The following is a 19,662-nucleotide window of genomic DNA, read 5'->3' as shown; positions in this document are numbered from 1 at the left end:
GCTGAGCAGCTCAGTGCCTTTATTAATAGTAGAAATGTATTTATCAAAATTCATGGGTCAGCACAGTTAAAGCTCCATAAATCCAATTTGCACAGGCCACCATTATTTATTTTTCCAGGTTGTTGCCTCAAAGAGGGATACTTCCAGTATATTATCCAGACTTCTCCACAAGCCTGTTTGAAACACTGTAGGAAATACACTCTGCAGAACAGGGTCTTCCTCTTTTCTCTGACTTCCTGATGAAGGGCTGTATTCAGGACTCATGACCAAAGAGCAAGAAGCAGAAGTGGTTAGCCCTAACCATCACAGGGACACCGACACCACATCCAGAGTGTCACTGACTCAGACAGAAGCGCTGGCCCCAGCATGGCCATGGTCCCTCAGGCTTCAGCACAGACAGAACCCCCATGTGGTTTTCTGAGTCCTGTGGGTTCTTGATGCCACACAGGATGAGGCAGATGCCGCTGCAGCTGTATCTTCTGCCTGGCTGCAGGTCTTTGTGACCCACCTGCAGCACTGCCTGTGCGTGTGGAGGAAGCTTCAGCTTCTCCAGCTCCAGCCTCAGCCCTAATCCAGCTCTGCAGCCAAAACGAGACCGTCCCTGGCCCAAACTCACCCCTTCTGAGGCTGCAAGGCTGCTTAGCCAAAGGGAAAAAGAGCAGCCCAGACAGTCACTAAGGCAATGACAACATTTTCATGTCCCCATGTGTTTGGAGCAGCTGTCAGTCTGGAGGTGGCATGTTCTACAGCATCCATCCACACAGTTACAGCCAACACTGGAATGCTTTTCTTGGGAGCAAGCAACTCCAAGGGGCCCAAGCTGTGAAAGAAAAAATAGCTATTGTAACACATTCTGGATCTGACTTTGCATTGTGTTAGATAAGTTTAATTTATGCTCAAGTCTTTGAGATTCAATGCCATTTTTTTTCTCTTTTAAGAGGAAAATTACTAGAAACGGCACTTCAAGAAAGTTATTTGTAAGGGCTGATTGGAAATGAGCTGATATCTTTAAAAGTGGAGCTGAAGGCTGAATTAATGTGGGATAGGGACAGAAGGGTTTATTTGTTTTCCTCTTAGAAGAAGAGCTCTGAAAATCCAAGGATAGTATCACACAGGGGCAAACGGAAATGAACAAGCAGTGAGCAAATTGAAGCTGGAAATTAGCAGAACAGTCTTTTCCCATCCCTTGAGCTTTATGTGCTCAAGCTTCTGGGCTGACTTCAGGGAAGTCTTCTCCTAAATCGGATGAAGACACTGCCAGCTTTGAGCAGACAGTCTGCTCTGACTGGGATTTTGGTGATGTCAGAGTTCCTAGAAAATGGAATGCACTTCCCTGGGGGATTTCCTTCCCATGACCCAGGAGTTTATTACAAAGAGTAGCATCTTGTCAGAGCAACCAGTGAAGATTTTGAGCTCCAGAAGTAGAAACTCCATTTCCAGGGAACAGGCCTGAAGTCCTCAGCTAAGCTGAGCCGTAAGGGAGTGGTGGGATTCTTGCCTGAGCAAGGACTCCAAGACTGTCCCTAAGCTGCATTGTTTCTGCTGGGGAACTATCCCAAGGAAAACACAGGTAAAATAAAATCCTTAACTCTTTTGAAATCAGCTGGAAAATCGGCGAATGAGTTGACCATGCCTATGAAAGGCACATCTCCCGTGAGTCCTATGAACATGGCAGATAGGTGAGAGCAGAGAAAGCGATCGGACCTTCCAGGAACGAGCATTAATTAAATCACCCATCAGTCGAAGGGCTGAGCCTCCGCAGCCATGTCCCGTCTGAGCGGCGGGCTGTCCGCTTATGACCGAGGCATGAGAATATTTGCGATTTCAGGTGAAACCCATGTCAAACACCGCCTTCCTCGGCCTCCACGGCGCCGAGCAGCGCAGCCGGGAGCACCCCCTGCCCCGTGCCCGGGACGCTGCGAGGCGGCTCAGCTGCCAGCTGCGGCCCGGTTGGTGCCTCCCGGTGGTGCCGGTGCCGCGGGGGGCGGGCCGGGGGCCGGGCCGGGCCGGGCCGGGGCGGGGCGGGCGGCGGAAGCGGCGGCGGCGGCGGCGGCGGTGGGGGGGGGGCGGGGGGCCGGGGGCAGCGGGGGGCGGCCATGGCGGGGGCAGCCGGGCCGGCCCTGCCGCGGCTGCGGCTGCTGCTGCTGCAGCTCCTGGCGCTGCCCGCCGGCCGTGCCAACCGCACCGGCCCCGGTGAGTGCCGCTGAGGGCGATCCGCGGGGGCTCGGGGGGCTGAGGCGGCGGGGGGAAAGCGGAGGGTGATGTTGAGGGGAGCCCCGGGAGCCGCCCCGGGTGTCGGAGCTGCTGTCGGGGTGGATCTGCGGTGACTTTGGGGTGGCTCGGTGCTTTCCCGAGGGAGCCGGGGGCTCTCGAGCATCCCCGGGGAGCAGCGCTTGTGCCGGCCCTGCAGAGCAGTGGGAGGTCAGGCCACTCGCAGAGGGTTCTTCTGTGTTCGCAGCGCTTGTTTTCCTTGGGTTTGCCTTCTTTTCGGGCTACTTTACTTGCAGTGCATGCGGACGGATGGATGGGAGCGGGGCTTTGGGAGAGCGCTGGCTCTGGGGTCCCGCGGGGATCGCGCCCCCTCCTCCGGAGCTGCTGTGGCGGTGGAGAGGTTTGGGCAGGTGAGGTTGTTCACCTGCTCGCCCCGTCCCGGAGGTCGGCTCGTCCTGCCCGGGGTTGTCCTGTTGATGCCGGCTGTCGCTTCCTCACAGTCCGCAGAGCGTGAGGTTCTCGGGGAGCCGCGGCTGAGATGGCCCCGTGCCCCAGGCCCACCCTGCTCTGGCATCCTGCTCGCTGGGTTCCAGCCCTGGAGAGCTCCCCTGAGCCTCAGGTGTGGTGCTGCCTTTGTCCCGGCGCCGTCCCGCCGGCTGTGGGAATGCCTCTGGAGGGAATACCTCGGTACGGTCATATCTGGGCGCTGGAAAAGATCAGCTGCTCCCCAGGGGAGCGAGGGGGGTCCGTGTTCCACAACATTTGTAAGTGGATTTTAGACCTGGGATGAAGGAACAGGATTTCTGTTACGTTTTAAGTAGGAAAACATCCTGCAAACATAGCCCCGTCTTTTCTTGAGTCAGGCTCATCAACACTCTAGCTTTAGACAGTGTCTGCTTTGAAATGAGGGCTTCATCCCTTTGATGGGGCGCCCTGTGAAACCCACAGTCAAAGTATTATTTCCTAAAACTACCATGAGATCATCTTTGGACAAACAAACCCAAGCTGTAGCAGGTGACTCTTTACTCTGAAATTGAAATAATGTGTCTCCTCTGTGCATCGGGGATTCTACTGCATTCTGTTCCTTGTCTTAAAACGCTTCTGGTTTTTGCACAATACGTTTGAAATCTGCTTATGCAAAATCTGTATGGAAGGGGATGGAAAACAGCATCCACTGGACGGGTCTCTTGCTCAGTTTAAAGCTTGTTTCACATCCCAGAACAGTCAAGTGGGACTTTCCAGGTGTTGCCATGCTGGTGTTGAGCAGACTGAATAGATGGGGACAGACACAAACAGAGCACAGCACATGCCAGAGAACTCTCTCTTGATGCAAATGGGCTGCCAGAGCACACGCTTCAGCTGCAGTGACCTGTCTTTCAGGCTTTTCTGTGCTGCTGTTCCGTTTATCTGTGGAATTTCCTTGTCAGCCTGGGTGGAGAGAGTCACATAACAGATTGCTGGAGCAGCTCTGGGTGCCCAGCACAGCCTGTGAGCAGGAGCTCAGCCCTTGTCACCACAAGAAGCTGTTTGTCTGTGGACTTCGTCCACAGCCCCAGCTGGTGCTTACCTGGTGACAGGCAGTGCGTGGGCAGGGCAGGTCTGCCTGCTCTGACCTGGTAATGCTCTTGGGCTCACACCACATAATTGACCAGTCCTTAATAAAGAGCACTGCTGATTGCTGGAGTTCTTAATTTTGCACTTGGCCTGCCTTCTCCTCCCCCAAACCCACACAGAGGGAGCTTTGACTCCGTGAGGACGTGCAGGATGGGTGGTGGCCGTGGCTGACAGCTGGTGGGGTTGGGGCAGGTTGTAGGTTGTCTGATGGGACCTGCTGCATGGAGAAGGACCGGGGCTCTCCCAGCTCTAATCTCGCTTTGTGTCCCTCCCTACCCTCATCCTGTGCCCAAATGTCTCTGTGGGCTGCCAGAAACGAGTGTGCCAGTGCGTGTGGAGTGTGCTGGGGGTGCAGGCACCACTGATGGAAGCCTGCTCCTTTCCATAGCCCCGGTGTGGGAAATGTCCCTGGGCTTGCAGGGATCACAGCCAGCTCTTGTCCACAGCACCCACGCGCTGTGCTGGCGTTTCAGCCATGGAGCATTGGTTTGAAAAGCCCCTTTTGTGGTCTCTGCTCCTTGCTGGCCTGGAGATCAGTGTGACCCCGGCGTGGGGACTGCAGTGGGACAGCTCTGCCCAGGGGCTGTGGTCTCTTGGCTGCTCAAGGCTCACTTTTCCCTCTGGCCTTTCCTGACTCCGTGAAGAAGGTGCTCCCTTGGCTGGCCCCCGTGGCAGCCCCTGCGGCAGGGTCAGGCAGCCGCACTCTTCCTCCAGGAGCAAATCCTCCAGCTGCCTTGTGTGGCTGGTATTTCTCGCTCTCCTGTTTCCTCCTTTCCCTGCTGGGCTTGCAGGATGCCCGCAGGCTTTGGCTTGGTGACTTGCCAAGGAGTTAAACCCATGATTACTGTTCCTGTCTCCTTGCAGTGCCATGGGTGCAGGCTGGCGAGTGTCCTCCTTTGGGGCATGAATCGTAGTTCCTGCTAGGATTAGATTCCTCCCGGCAGGAAGTACGTCCCAAGGATCTGGTCCTGCCTGAGGATTGTTTTCCTCTTTCTTTGCTGTCCTTCTTACACACAGTTGGGTCCTCTGTTTGTCCAGCACAGCCCTGTGCAGCTTTGAGGGAAAGCAAGTTAACTCACCCTCGCTGCTATTCTACAACAGAAAAGAGGAACCTGTCTCTGAAATGTGTTTCTCCCCACTCTGGGGATTCCAAAGTAGGAAAGGAGCATCAGGAAGCACTCCACAGACACATGAAGACATAAGCTTCCACCCTCTTGCTGAGAGTTACGAACCTTGGTTTTGGATGCCCTTGGCTCTGCTGTCTCTGTGCAGTTTATACCTTTCTCAGCTGGTGTGATGCCTCTTTTCCAGCCCTGAGCTGCAGTCTGGCTGGTTTGGGTAATGTTTAATTTTGCTGGGGGTGGTCTGTAGGTGCACAGCTGGGCAGAGGGATGGAGGATCTAGTTTGTCCTGATGGCACTTTGAGTAGCTATTGTCCTCTTGCATGCCCTTTCAGCCTACCCTGGGGCTGTTCTCACTACCCCAGCAGCCTTTCTTCCAGCTGGGAAAATCATTAGGCTTTAGAAGGTATGTCTGAAAGAGTTACATTTGCAGCACATGAATTTTCATTGTGCCCTGTGTCACAGGAGGACAGTGCCTGTGTCCTGAGCTGGGTAAATGGATAATCACAGAATGCTTTGGCTTGGAAGGGGCCTTTAAAGATCATCTTATGGGCAGAGACACCTTCCACTATCCCAGGTTGCTCCAAACTCTGTCCAACCTGGCCTTGAACACTTCCAGGGATGGGGCAGCCACAGCTCCTCTTGACAGCGCTTGCCTCCCCACCCTCACAGGGAAGGATTTCCCCCTAACTTCTAATCCAATCCAAACCCCCCCTGTTTTAGTTTAAAATCATCCCCCCTGTCCTTTCACTCTCTGCCCATGTGAAACATCAGCCCACATGCTCAGCAGAAGGGCAGAGCTTTTACGTCTTGGCACCACAAACTGCTGCCAGGACACGGGACACCCCTGTGCTGCCTGCGCCCATCTGCTCTGGCTGTGCCCCAGGGCTTCCTGCTGCCTATTCCATCACCTTTCCTTCTGCCATCAACCTTTCCTCCTCACCTTTTCCTCCTCCTTGGAGTCTCTGGTGATCTCTTATCTTCATGGCACGTTTCTCAGAGTGTAGTTTAGGCATCTGTTAGTGCTCTCTGGTTCAGGGTGATGGTTTTATAGCAGGCATGTGGGTGGTTCTGGCTGGAGGTGCATGGATCACCACATATCTAATGGGACTGGAATGAGAAATCAGGGACACAAAGTGCACTTTTCCAAGAAGCATTTAGTCTCCTGTGTGCTTCTGTGGGTGGATAAAGCCCTTCAGCCTGCCCCCAGCAGCTCCCCCACCAACTGCTGTGCTCTCTCCCTTCCAGACTCCCTGTATGTCTCCGAGTACTTCTCCCAGAGCGCACAGAAGCTGTCCTTCTACAGCTGGTATGGGAATGCCAAGCTCTTCCACTTCCACGTGCCAGAAGACACCGTGCTGCTACGCTGGCTCCTGCAGGCATCCCGGGGGAAAGGCCCCGAGTGCACCAGCATGGAGATCACTGTGTATGTATGTCCCCGTGCCAGGGCTTGTCCTTGTGGGCTTCTTGTCCCCTTGTCCTTGTCACTCGTGGCTGGGGCTGGTTGATTGTGGAGGCTGGGCAGTTCCTCAGCTGCAGGAGCTGGAGTTTCTTCATGTAGCAGGACAGAATCTGTTTTTAAACCTGTAGGAGTGTTTTGTGTTCATGTTACCAGTTGATCTGGGGCTGCCTCTTAGGTGTGGTGTCCAAGAGATCCCCTAGGACAGTGGAGAGAGCTTCACAGCAAGGCAGATGTGCTGCTCAGAGGTGTTCCTGGCCTGGCAGAACCTGCACATGGTGCCAAAGGATGTGGCAGGACTACGAGGGACTTGAGCAGACCCAAACTGGTTGGGGATGGGCAAACTGCCCAGTGCAGAAAGGACTGAGGAGATTTGGGGGCACTTTGTGCAGGGGGTGGCCGAGCACGGAACAGAGATAGGAGATGCCAGTGATGTTGTGTGGATACAGGAGCATAAGAAGATTGCCCATGTCTCACTGTCAGTGAAAGAAATGCTGCTTAAATCAGTCCTTGACTTGTTGAAGGATTTGAGGTCCAAAAGTTGCCAGATTTTGAGCTTTATCTTTGGAGGACACCGAGCTTCCTCAGCAAGTTGTGCCCATGGAGTCACATGGGTCTCTGGCATCCATTCCACAGAGATCTGGGAGTGACTGAAGCTGCTTGGCTTGTGCTTCCCTGGTGTGTCCGGGGGAGACTGGCACTCTTAGTTCTTCCTGAGCTGCCTGGCACTGATGATCTTCCTGCTTTCTGCTTCCCAGAAAGGTTTCCAGCAGTCTGGGGACATGAGGGACAAGGCAGCAGCTAAACAATAATCCAGGAAGTGATGGCTAACCAGATAAGCTCCAAGGGGTAATAACGTATCACCTGTCATGTCTGCTTGCTGGACCTGTTGCAGTGCAGTCCAAAAGCAATCAAATTAAATGCCAAATTGACTGAATAAATATCTCCCACGTTCCTCAGCTGTGTGTGTTCCTGCTACTTCAAATGCTTATCTGGAAAGAAGAAGTACTGCTGTACTGAAGTCTGTAATATGGGTCTTCCTTGGAAAGTGACTTTCCAGTCTGTCTGTTTGCCTTTCTTAGAAGAGGAAATGGGAAGATGCAGATCTTAGCTAGAAAATTAAAGTTCTTTGTGGAAGATTTTCCCTATTTGGGGAATTTGCTGATGGTTATAAAGCAGTAGTCTGTGGGTGGGGCTTGGCCTTAGCAAGTGTTGGAAATTTGCTTCCAGGCTTGATGGAACCATGTAAATCTTAAAAAGCTGCCAAGTTAAACCAATCTCTAAATAAATCCCAGATAAGCTAATAGCAGCCAATCCTCACCACATGAAAATGATGACTCCACCTGAGAATGTGGGGTTTTCCAGCCTGCTCCCTTTCCAGGCCAGTTTGTATCCCAGTTTATCTTGCCAGTGCCTGCAGATCCCTGAGTTTGCTCTCACTGTGCTTTCTCTGGCAGGCACTTTCGCCACGGAGCCCCTCCCGTCATTAACCCGCTGGGCACTCGCTTTCCTGCCAACGCCACCGTCCGTCCCTCCTACAACATCAGCATCACCTTGAGCAGTGCTGTGCAAAACACCACCTTTGTGAACGTCACCACCCCTGCCTCTGGGGACTGGTTCATCGCTGCCCACCTGCCCCAGGCTGCGGGCAGGATCGAGGTGAAGGTGAGGGTCCTGCCCAGAGCCCTGCCCCGGGTGTCTCATCACAACCACAGCTGACCCCTGTGCTCTCCCCTCCTGCAGGGTTTCTCCACTCCATGCCCCTATATGTTCCAGGCAGATATGTTTGTGCTCAGACTCACTGATATGCCTGTCCTGGAGCCTGGTGTCCCCATGCCACACACCGTTCTCTCGCCTGCTAAGCCACTGCATGTCAAGTGAGTGGGAGCAGCGGGTGGGCAACTGAGGGCATGGCGGGGTGGGATTTCCCACACGAGCTGCCATGGGGAAGCCAGCGTTGTTCCCATGTGGGGCTGGAGCTGGGGGGACTCTGAGCCTGTTGCTGAGCTCCCTGCAGCAGTGGCAGGATCTGCACGGGGAGCACACGAGCACCCTTCTACGACTCTTCCCAGGTGGCCATAGGTTCAACTGCAGGAATTTTAGCTCTTCCAGATGTTTGCCTTGGGAAGGATTTTCACAGCACCAACCAGGGCTGTCTAGCTCTTGTCACAAAGCCCTGGGGGCCTGGGCTGGTATTGAGAGTGTAAGCTCTGCAAACTGCTGCTCCCTCCCCGCGCAGGGTCTTCGTTCCCAAACACGCCGCAGGGATGCGGTTCCAGCTGAGCAGCTGCGTCACCAGCGAGCAGAGAGCCTGCACCGTGCGGGTGCTGCTGGGCTCCATCACCCTGCCCCAGTCCTTCCAGAGGAGCCTCACCTGCACAGGGAGCATCAACTGCAGCCTGGCCCTGGATTCGCCCCCCTGGGAGAAGTGGCTGCAGATCGTGGTGGAGAGTCTCGGCACTGCCAATGCCAGCGTGTCGGTGGAGATGCTGGCTTCCTTCACAGGTGGGATTCAATGTTCTGGGAAGGACCAGAGGGAGCTCTGTGTAAGCTGTGTCCCTCCTTTGGGTGCCTGGCTGTGGTGGCTTATGCTCCCCATCATGCTGGTTGCCTCCTCTTGGATGCCCTAATTTTTGCTTTGGGGACAAAATTGAAAACTCCAGTGTTCACCCCAGAGAGGCTTTTGCTAGAGCTGCCTGTTTGGAAACACCTGAAAAGTTCAGTGTTGTTTTACTAAAGGCTGGGAAGCAGCAGCTGGCTTAAATTTTGGTGGGGAAAATAGTTTTCTGTGGTACACCAGGCTAAGGCTGTGTTGATTACTAATTGGCCAAGAGCAGACTACAGGCAGGAAACCACCTCACAGAGGTTAACTTGGGGAAATGTCTGGGGTTGTAGTAAGGAGATGTTAACCATTTCCAGTGGCACCGTGTGGCTCAGGTGGTCACAAGGTCCTTGTGGCTGTGATAGGCACGTTTGCACCTATTACATGACCATAACCCCTGTTTGACTGCTGGAAGCTCACCACCTAGGTACATTTTTAAAGTTTTCTTCTGCTGGGGGTTCTGCCATGTCCACTTCGAAGCAGAGACTCATCCTTTGTGCTGGAAGACCTGGCACTGACAGCAGAGGTGTTAGAGGGTAGCACTGGGGTCTCTGGGAGCAATGGGCAGTCTGCAGCAGTGGGACTCCAGGTGTCCCATTCAGCTCCATCTGCTGCAGTGTGATGGCCTGTGCTCCACTGGGTTGGCTTGTCCCTCCTGCTCAGCTTTGCTTCCGCACAAAACAAAGAGCTGGAGGGACTTTTGTGCAGCCTGTGGCTGTGGGACAGCTGGGTGCTGAGCTCTGCTGCTGGTGAGTGAGCACTCCCTGGGCACCCTGATGGTGCTGTGTTATCCCTTCTTCTGTTCCCCCTTTCCCTGCAGCTCCAGGGTGCTTCCACCCACTGTGCCACTGTCTGGCTCCCAGCAGCATCCCAGCTTTTGGATGCTCCTCCTGCAGAGGTGGCTCCTCAGGGACAGTTCATGCAGAGTGTGAACCACCTGAACCCCCCCAGCTTGTGCTGTTCCTTGGAGCGCTGGATCTGCTGGGGCCCTGCCTGGGTGAGGTGCTAGGAGGTGCTAGAGCTGGCTGTGCTGATTCCTCTCCTTTTTCGCTCTAGTTTGCAGACCGGGAAGCACCAGTTCCTTCCTTAACTTCATCAGCCTAAACCAGAGCCAGGCTGGTGCCAGAGCAGGAGCAGCAGGCAGCTCTGCTCCAGCTGCAGGAGGGGCTCCACACAACGTGTCTGGCCAGCGGAGCTCCTGCCTGCAGAGCCAGCCCGTCGTGAGGGAGGACCTGGACGTGGTGTCCGTGCGCTACCGGCTCTTGAACGGCCCCAGCGTGCCCGTGAGCTCCCTCTCCCCCAGCCTCCTCCTGCTCAACCTGAACACAGGCATGGACAGTGGGGGATCCCTCGTGGTCAATCTGCTGCTCAACAAGGTGCGCAGGATGGACGGGGTCGTGTCCCCTTGGCAGGGCTCCTCCCTGCTCCTGTGTACTCCAGAGGTTGTAGGTACCAGTGGGACTATTTCTCTTTTTGTTGTTACAAAATACTCTGAGCCTTTTTTAGCTGCTTCCAGCGTGTCCCACCTGCCAGCTCCAATTCAAATGCCACAGCCTGCGGCATGTGGCGGCAGTGACGCAGAGGAGACAAAATGGAAAGCAGCTGCAATGCCATCTTCTCCATGGGAGCCTGGCACCTTGCCACCAGGAGAGGAGGCTGAGCAGGGGAGCCCAGGGATGTTCCTGTCCAAGTCACTGATGCCCAGGCTCCTTCACTGCCACCACCACCAAAATCAGCCCCCTGAAATTCCATGAAACATCTTGAGGGCTGGACCAGGGCTCAGCCTTGATGTCCTGCAGACTCTGACTTGCATCTCCACCGTGCTGGTGCTGAAATGATGTTTGGGTATCCCAGCTTTGGGGCAGTTCCCCTGGCAGGGTCCCCCACGAGGGTCTCTTGCCTCTCAGCCATGACACAACACAGTGGTAGCACAAGGTCCAGTGGAACAGAAACCTCAGTTGATGGGTGACTTGACCCGAAGGATTTATTGTCCCATGGGCACTGTGGGAGAGGAATGGTGCAGGGGGATGGCATCGGGGTGCCCTAACGTGAGACACTGCTCTGTTTGCACAGACATCCGTGAGCCTGGCCAATGCCACCGTGGCAGCCTGCGTGAGTGCTGCTTCACCAGTGCTGTCCCTCAACGCCACACGCAACTGCAGCACAGGTAGGAGAGGTGCTGGCACTGCCATCAGCTCAGCTGTGTCATCTCAGGGCTCTGCTTTTAGACCTGGCCAGCTGTTAACTGCCTCAGGATTTCATGGGGTGTCCCTAAGAAACTGATTTTTGCACAAACCCTCATGAGGTCTTTGTGCTGGCACATTCTCAGGGTGCTGGGGTGCACGTGGTGGTCTTGGCACCACGAGAGAGCCTCCACCAAAGGAAGGTCTGGTTACCAGCTGGGGCTCTTCCAGCCTTGTTGGCAGGGGGTTTGGGGATGGTGAAGGTACTGCTGGTGTGCAAAGCACTAAGCTGTGCTCTGGAGGACCAGCCAAGACAACAGGCTGTTCCAGGTGCCTTGTGCTGCCCAGGTATGTGCCAGGAACTGAGATGAAATTAAAAATTGAGATCTCAAGAAAAAGGCTCTTGGAGAGCAGGGGTACTCTCCATGCCCCTGGTGCCTCCTGAGCATGGGAGCAAGGAGCCACAGGAGGCAGCTGATTCCTGGGATTGCTGTGGGCCCTTCTCCTCAAGCCCTGGCACATCACAGCACCCTCTTTCCTTCCAGCTTTTTCCCAGGGCTACCCTCTGAGCGTGAGCACGTCCTCTGCAGAAGCAATGCTGATTGTCCTGTACCCACAGACAGATGACTGGTTCCTGTCCCTGCAGCTCCTCTGCCCCAAGGGACAGGGGTGAGTCTGGATGTCATCCTGCTATACCCCACTGCCCTTGGCTTGTGTGAGCAACCCTGACCCCCATCCTCCTGTCTGGGCTGTGGGCTCCTCTCACCTGGTGGCAGCTGAATGGTGGTGCAGAGGGACAGGGAGGTGGGTGGCCCTGCTCTCTTGCTCCCTTGTGAGCACCCAAGCAGCTTGTCTGGGGCTGAGCTGGCACAGCTCACACAGACTGCAGATGGCAGAGCCTGCCTAGGTGACCGTCCCCAGGTGGATTTGGAGGTGATAATTTGGGAAATAATGCTGCTGTTACCCTTCTGGGAGGTCTCTAAGGTGCAGGCAGCTATGCCTGAATTCCTGCTGGTTTCCTGTGTAAGGAGCCAGGTGCATGATGCAAAACAGCACTGGTGACGCTGGTCCTGAGGACAGTCCTGGGCACTGGGGTCTGCCATGGGGTCTGGGGAGAGCTGACACCCACCTGTCAGTTTGGCAGCCCAGGTGGTGAGGGAGCAGACTCTGCTCCTGGCTCTTGGGAGGGATGGAATAGATCCCAAAATACCGGGGAGCTTGCATGCTGGAGCATGGCCTAGCCATTGGGAGCAGGGCACAGGGCTGTCCCAAGGGCTGTGGCACCGAGAGGACATGCTGTCCTTGCAGGGAATGTACCAGTGCCGAAGCCAAAGTGACGGTGTTCGCGTACCTCACCCCCTGCTTCAACGACTGCGGGCCCTACGGGCAGTGCAGCCTCCTGCGCAGACACGGCTACCTCTATGCTGGCTGCAGCTGCAAGGCTGGTGAGTGCCTCCTCCTGGGAAGCTTTGCCATCCTCCCCCAGGGGACAGCACCATTTAAAGTGGTGGTGTTTGAGTTGGGGGAGCCTGGGGTCTGCCCTGGATGGCAGTACCTGGGGAAGCAAGGTTCTGGGAAGCACCCAGGGGAGATGGGGAATTGGGATAAGTACAGCTTGGAGTCCCCCAGGGCTTGGAGAAATGCTTCTGAGCATCCCCAGAGAGATCAGGGTGCCTGAAAATGCCTGTGTCAGAGCCCATGCCTGTCAGGGAGGTTTGTTGTGTAGGTTCCTGGTACAAGATGCGATGAGGCCGGGCTGCGGTCCCTGTGTGCCTCCTGCCAAGAGCCTCAGACTCAGAGGTGCCCCTGGAGGAGGAATATCTGTGTCAGCTCCTAATTATCTTAATGGCCTGGGAAGTCTGTGGTGTAGAGAAGATGAGCTCTGCTGTGCTTGGGTGGGTCTGTGCACCTGTTCTCAGCAGAAGGACAAGGCAAAATGTGGTTCCCTGCTGCTCTGCGCCCGAGCCAGGACCTCCCTGCTGCAGTGCTGATGATGGGTGAGGAGCGAGATGGAGAGCAGCATCCCAATTTCCCCGAAGGCTGCCAGGTTCTGGGAAGCACACAGCACCTTAAGGGAACTGGGGAATCGGGCTGAGGACAGCTTTCCGCTGAATCACTCCGAGCAAAATGCCCCATCGGCATGTTGGTGACCCAGAAATAAAGCAGGGACAGAAGGTTCCCTGGGCCCTGCCTGGCAGGGAGCCAGAACACGGGGCAGAGCTGCTGCTGTGGGTTCCAGTGACTCTGGAATGGGATGGATGCTACCGTTAACTCTGCTTCTTGACCATGGAGTGCCTGCACATACCCCGGCTGCCCTGTGGCTGACCTCCTTTTTCCAAAAGGAGGGCATAAGCATCCTAATCTTTAATTTAAATAATTTAAATAATTAAAAAAAAAGAAGAGGCAGATTTGTGCTTGTAGAGATTGCCTCAGTTCAGTCCTTGGTATCCACTCAGAGGGTGAGAGTTGTGTTTCGTGTCATGCACTGTCCTATAGGAAATTTTCACTCCCAGGCTCCTGTGCAGCCCTGGATGTCAGCATGGGCTGAGGCAGTGGATTTGTTCAGCCTGTGGAAGATGAGCTGGGGTGGGACCAACCACACTTTCTGCTGCCCATAGCGGTTACAGGGACCCTGGAGCCAGGGTGAGCAAAGGGAAAGGGCAAGAGGCCACAGACATTGGATGCAGCAAGGAAATTTCCACCTAAATTGAAGAAGACACATTTTTTCCCCCTTCAGAGCTGTTTTTTTTTTCACAGGTTCCAGGTCTCCATCCTTGGAGATCTTCAAAAGTCAGCTGGTAAAGGTCCAGAGCAGCTTGACCTGGTTTTGGGTCTGCCCTGCTATGACAGCTTCTAGGAGGGGAGCCCAGTGGCTTCCTCAGTGCTGGGAATTGTTCTCCACCTGATTCCTGGGATCTGTAGGGATCTTGTACCCAACTTCCACCACCACATGAAGCATCTGAACCTTGAGTGCTTGATGTTCCTGCAGCAAGTAGCATGTGTGTTGAGTTACTGCAGGGTTGGACAGTACCAGTCTGGATGGAGGATGGCCTCTGCTACATGGGGACAACCTGGGGAATGTCCTCAGGGCAGCCACAGGGCTGTGCTGGGGTTCCCCAGCTTCCCACAGCAGAGTGTGTGACGAGTAATGAGACCACCCTGAGGAGCAGGAGCATGAGGCTGATGGAAAAGAGGCTCAGGGACAGTCTGGGTGTGGGATTGCTCCTTCTCAGGCATCCCAGGCTCCTGCTGGTTGCTGTGGGAGGACGAGGCAGGGCCTTTGAGATTCACAGAAGCCTCTCTGTCTGCAGGCTGGGGCGGCTGGAGCTGCACAGATGACACCAAGGCTCAGACCGTGGGCACACAGAACTTGGCCACGCTCCTGCTCACCCTGAGCAACCTCATGTTCCTGCCTGCCATTGCAGTCGCTGTCTATCGCTACTACCTGGTGGAGGCCTCTGTCTACACCTACACCATGTTCTTCTCCACGGTAGGGCCTGCCTGTGTCCCCTGACACCTCCCCCTGAGCTCTGGGAATGCTGCACCAGAATGAAGTCCTTGGTGGAGCAGCCCATCCTGGAGCTCCACAAGGAGCTTCTGGGATCACTGGACAAGCACCTCCATCCAAGAATGTTAAGGGATTGGGATGGACCTTAAAAATCACCTCGTTCCGTGGACAGGGACACCTCCCACTAGACCTGGTTGCTCGAGGCCTTATCCAACCTGGCTGTGAATACTTCCAGGGCTGGGCATCAACAACCTCCCTGTTTCAGTGTCTCACCATGCTCACAGTAAAGCATTTCTCCCTGATATCTAACCTAAATTTCCCCTCTTTCAATTTGTACCCATTAGTCCATGTCCCATCACTCCAGTTCCTGAGAAGAATCCCTTTCCATCTTCCCTGCAGCCCCCTTTCAAATGCTGGAAGGTGCTATGAGTTCTCCATGCAACCTTCTCTTCTCCAGGCTGAACAGCCCCAACTTTCCCAGCCTGTCTTCATAGAGCAGGTGCTTCAGTCCCCTTATCAAGTCCATGTCCCTCCTCTGGACTCGCCCCAGCGCTATGTCCTGCCCTTTCAGAGCTGCTGGGACATGCAGGGTGCCTGCTCTCGCCTGCTTTCCATGCCACAGTGGTTTGGTGGAGCTTCCTGGAGCCACTGCAGGAGGGATCCTGTCTGTGGGCTGAGCCTTCTGCTGCCTCCCCTTCCCACAGAGCCATGTGGTGCTGCTGGGTGATGCTGACCTTTGCTTTTGTCCCGTCTGCAGTTCTACCACGCGTGTGACCAGCCGGGCGTGGCTGTGATGTGCATCATGGACTATGACACCCTGCAGTACTGCGACTTCCTGGGCTCCGTGGTGTCCATCTGGGTCACCATCCTGTGCATGGCCCGCCTGAAGAAGATCCTGAAATACGTGAGTGTCAGGTGTCCCCGCGTGGCCCAGCCAGACCACGAGTGGCCACGCTGAGCCCTCTCACCGCTGTGTTGTAATGACACAGCTGGGTGACAGAGCCCGTTTGTCACCCTGGCTTGTTTTGTCCCAGCAGTTTGGTTGGTTTGTGTGCTCGTAGGGGCTGGGCCTGAAGATTTCCCCTGAGATTTGGGGTAAAGGTTCATGGGTTCTGTGGTTTCTCCTTCTTGAAGGTGTTGTCCCTGACTCTTGCATGGATGCCGAGCTGGGTAACCAGAAGAGGTTCTCCTTGCCTCTGGCATGTCTGGCTGTACTCTCTTGACAGATGAGCTCCTGACAGTAGCGGTGGTGTCTCTTTTGCAGGTGCTTTTCATCTTGGGGACCCTGTTAATTGCCATGTCCCTGCAGCTGGACCGCAGAGGGGTGTGGAACATGATGGGTCCCTGCCTCTTCGCCCTCGTCATCATGGTTACAGCGTGGGTAAGTGAGGGCAGCCAGGCTGGACCTGCTGCCCTTTGCTCCCCATGGGGAATGGTGCTGGTAGAGCAGATCCGAGGCTCCAGCCTATCCACAGGCATGGCTTGAAACCCTGAAACACCCTGGTGGAGGGGGCAGGGCAAGGGATTCACCTCCCAGCCCTGCAGTAGCTGAGAAATCCCCTGGTTCTGGGTCTCAGACCTGGAGCTGCAGTGCTGTCCCACAACATGGGCTGTGGCTTGGCCCTGGGCAGGAGCTGTACCTTCTGTGCTGGGCTCTGGTGCCACAGCTCTTGGGGGGCTTTTGCACAGCAGAGATGGGCCCAAGCAGCAGGGGGGCTGAATTCCTAATTCCTCAGGGACAGCAAGGACCCTCTGGGAGGTTGGCAGATGCTTTGGGGTCTGTTTCCCCCCTGCCCCAGCCTCTGCTAAACCCCCGTGTGCTCTGACCCCCGCAGGTTCACCACGGAGCAAAGCGCAGGCACTGCTACCCCTCCTCGTGGAAGCGCTGGGTTTTCTACCTCCTCCCAGGGATCACCTTGGCTTTCATTGCCATCTCAGTGTACGCTTTCATGGAAACCAATGAGAACTATTACTACACCCACAGCATCTGGCACGTGCTGGTGGCTTGCAGTGTCGCTTTCCTGCTCCCTCCTCGGGACAAGCATAAGAAGCCCTGGGCCTGGTCCCAGAAGCTCACGTGTCGCTATCAGATCTGCCAGAACGACCGTGAGGAGCTCTATGCTGTGACCTGACCTGTCCTGGTCACAGGGGTGGAGGGATGGGGAAGCTGCTTTTGGCCGTGGCTGCCCCTCGTGTGTCGTCAGTCCTCTCACGTGCTCGTTCCCTGGACACGAGGGCGCAGCGTGGACAGGGTTTAAAGATGAAGATGGTTTGGGCTGGTCTTGTGGAGGCAAGTTTGAGGCCAGCTCTGCTTTTCTCCTGGGGTTGGGCAGGCTCTTCATGACTCAAGATCAAGGAATAGCTTGTCCCCCACCTCCCCATAGCCCTGGGGGAAATCGCCAACCCTTCTTCCCCCACTGCTGCATCCATGAGGCTTGGGCTTAGCCCACAGAGCTGGAGCCAAGGCTTTGGCTGCTGGGCTCTTCTCTGCACCCCGTCCTGGTAGAGGTGGGTGTGGGACAGGGACCTCCCCTGCCATCCTGCAGTCAGTGCTTGAACCCAAGAGAAGAACACGTTTCTTCTGATCTGGAGAGCAAATGCTGCCAGGTGCCCTTGGTGCTGATGGGGAGAGAGGGAACTGACCCCAACATGTGCTGGGCCCTTGGCTGCCATCTCCTTGGGGGTCTGGAGCCTCTCTCCCTCTGAAACAGGTGCTGCTGCTCTTACCTGGTCCTGATTCTGTGGGGAAAGAATGGGGCTGGGACTTGGGCCCTGGGTTCAGGATCAGACCTGGCAGGAATGTGAAAATCCCCACGTGGGGACATGCCAGAGGCAGCAGCAGCATCTCACAGATGTGAGAGCATCCACAGCATCCACAGCAGTGCAGGGTTCAGACTGAGCTTCACTTCAGCTCTGGAAGGAGCCAGGCTGATGGTGTTCAGGTATTCAGCGTTTTCCTCCTTTTGGGGGGTTCGGCACGGGCAGGGCTCTCTCTGGGGCATGTGATTCAGGGTGGTGCCTGAGCTGCTCCTCCAGCCTGCTGTGCCTCGGAGCCTGGATGTGCTGCAGGGTCCCAGCCCAGCCAGGAGCATCACCAGGGGCTCCCCAGGTGGCCAAGGTCTCCTTTGCAGCAGCTCTCACCTTAGCCTTACTCTAGGCCACGTGGAAAGCAAGGGCAGAACTTGGCAAGCAGGGAAGTTGTCTTTGCCCATCCTTCTCGTACAGATAAGGGCTCAACTACGTCGTTCCAGCTGTGTCAGCCTGGTGGTGCTGCTGGGAGCCCCTCCTCAGGTGGCTTTGGGGAGGAAAGAGCTTTTAATGAAGGATTTGCCTCCTCGGGGTTCTTTCTTTGCTTTGAGGAGCACCCAGCTCAGCTCTGCACTTTATCCCTCTGCAAAGTCCCCCTTTTTAAGCAGGCTCAAGACAAGTGAAGGACACTTGTCCACAGCCAGCAGTGTCATCCCCCCCTCACCCGTGTCCCCTGCGTTTCCTTGTGCTGCTGCCATCCAGGGCAGCATGGCAGGAAGGGGGACATGGGGCCCTCAGGGCTTCCTCAAACTTTTATCACTTTTAGGCACTTTTTTTTCCCCTGTCTCAGTTTGCACAGCGGTGCTGAGGCCACAGCACCATGGCAGGCGACCGCCGCTCCTTCACAGCCGTGCCGTCCATGCCGGGCCACCTGGGTGCCACCAGACTGGTCTGGGTGCTGCCAGTGTGACCTGGGTGGCATCAGTGTCACCTGGGTGACATCAGTGTGACCTGACTGTTGCCAGTGTGACTTGGGTGCCACTGTAACCTGGGTACTGCTGACGTGACCTGAGTGCTTCCAGTGTGACCCAGGTGCTGCTGGTGTGACTCAGGTGCCACCAGTGTGACTTGACTGCTGCCAGTGTGACCTGGGTGCCACCAGGGTGGCCCAGATGCCCCCAGTGTGACCTGGGTACTGCTAGTGTGACCCAGGTGCCACCAGTGTGACCTGATGCCACTGATGTGGCCGGGTATTGCTGGTTATCATAGAAAGCAATAATTCCTCATCTGGCCTTTCCCTTCAGGGATTTCCATGCTGGAAGCAGGAGAAGCTTTGGGGCAAGAAATCCCGCGAACGTGATTGTTTATTTTGTGTTTGATTGTTAATTTTTGCTTTACCCCCTCCCTGCTGACCTGGCCTTGGTGCTGGCAGGAGGGAGGGTTAATTATTTTGGGTAAAATCTGAGCAAATTCCTGTGTCTGGGGAGGGAAAAAAAAAAGGTTATTTTTTTTCTTTGCTGTTAATACCTGTGATTATTTTATACGGTAAATTTTAAAGCTTACGGTTTTATAATTTAATAAAGGTGACGGTATTTGCGGGCAGACGCCTGGTGGATGCAGTCAAACAAGCACAGGGCTTGAAGGGACCTCATCTCATCCACTCCCCTTGCCCAAGGCAGGGCCACCTGGAGCAGGTGACACAGGAGCGTGTCCGGGTGGCGTTTGGGATGTCCCCAGAGAGGGAGATCCTTCCCTGGGCAGCTGTTCCAGGGCTCTGCCACCCTCCGTGTGAAGTTCTTCCGCACAGGATGAGTGAATGTCCTCAGTGGGAAGGGACCCACAAGGAAAATCCACTCCAGCAACCCCATCCTGGGCATCCCTGGGCATCCCTGGGTATCCCTGGAGCTCTGGCAGCCTCGGGGCTGTGCCCATTCCTGGGGAGCCTGGGCAGTGCCAGCACCTCTGGGGGAAGAACCTTTCCCTGATCTCCAGCCTAAGCCTGGCCGGGCCCAGCTCCAGCCGTTCCCCCGAGTCCATTGAGGTGGAACTGCAGCGGTTCCGTCCCTGCCCATCCCCGCTCCGGTCTGGGCCCCGCCGGGCGGAGCCGGGACCGCGCTCCAGCGCCTTCCGTGCTTGTTGGGGATGCGGCGCGGCCCCTCCCGGCCACCGTCGTGCTCCGCCGGCGCCAGCCAATGAGCGGCGGCTGCGGCTCCGTT

The 19,662-nt window shown here is 55.7% G+C and overlaps 1 protein-coding gene across 1 annotated transcript; it reads left to right on the top strand.

Annotated features, from left to right (window-relative positions):
• Window positions 1-2,077: 2,077 nt before the first annotated feature.
• PGAP6 (post-GPI attachment to proteins 6) lies at window positions 2,078-19,519 on the top strand. The gene is made up of 13 exons (XM_005522849.3): window positions 2,078-2,193; window positions 6,195-6,372; window positions 7,863-8,070; window positions 8,149-8,282; window positions 8,645-8,910; window positions 10,064-10,383; window positions 11,081-11,174; window positions 11,736-11,859; window positions 12,499-12,635; window positions 14,502-14,680; window positions 15,456-15,602; window positions 15,963-16,079; window positions 16,534-19,519. Exons 1-13 carry the CDS (start codon window positions 2,097-2,099, stop codon window positions 16,828-16,830), a joined length of 2,298 nt encoding a protein of 765 aa, XP_005522906.2. The 5' UTR covers window positions 2,078-2,096; the 3' UTR covers window positions 16,831-19,519.
• The last annotated feature ends 143 nt before the right edge of the window (window positions 19,520-19,662 follow it).

The sequence above is a fragment of the Pseudopodoces humilis genome, chromosome 18 (assembly GCF_049639895.1).
Source record: "Pseudopodoces humilis isolate 2021_Gansu_Grassland_sample_001 chromosome 18, ASM4963989v1, whole genome shotgun sequence".
Taxonomy (NCBI): domain Eukaryota; kingdom Metazoa; phylum Chordata; class Aves; order Passeriformes; family Paridae; genus Pseudopodoces; species Pseudopodoces humilis.
Note: the sequence above shows the minus strand (reverse complement) of the source record. Positions and strands in the feature narration are given on the sequence as shown.

What these genes read in the sequence shown, in the direction of transcription:
- PGAP6 (XM_005522849.3), top strand. Translation starts at nt 2,097, where the DNA reads ATGGCGGGGGCAGCCGGGCCGGCCCTGCCGCGGCTGCGGCTGCTGCTG. An exon ending in GCTAAGCCACTGCATGTCAA is followed by an intron (nt 8,283 to 8,644) that starts GTGAGTGGGAGC and finishes CTCCCCGCGCAG; the next exon opens with GGTCTTCGTTCCCAAACACG. An exon ending in TCATCATGGTTACAGCGTGG is followed by an intron (nt 16,080 to 16,533) that starts GTAAGTGAGGGC and finishes TGACCCCCGCAG; the next exon opens with GTTCACCACGGAGCAAAGCG.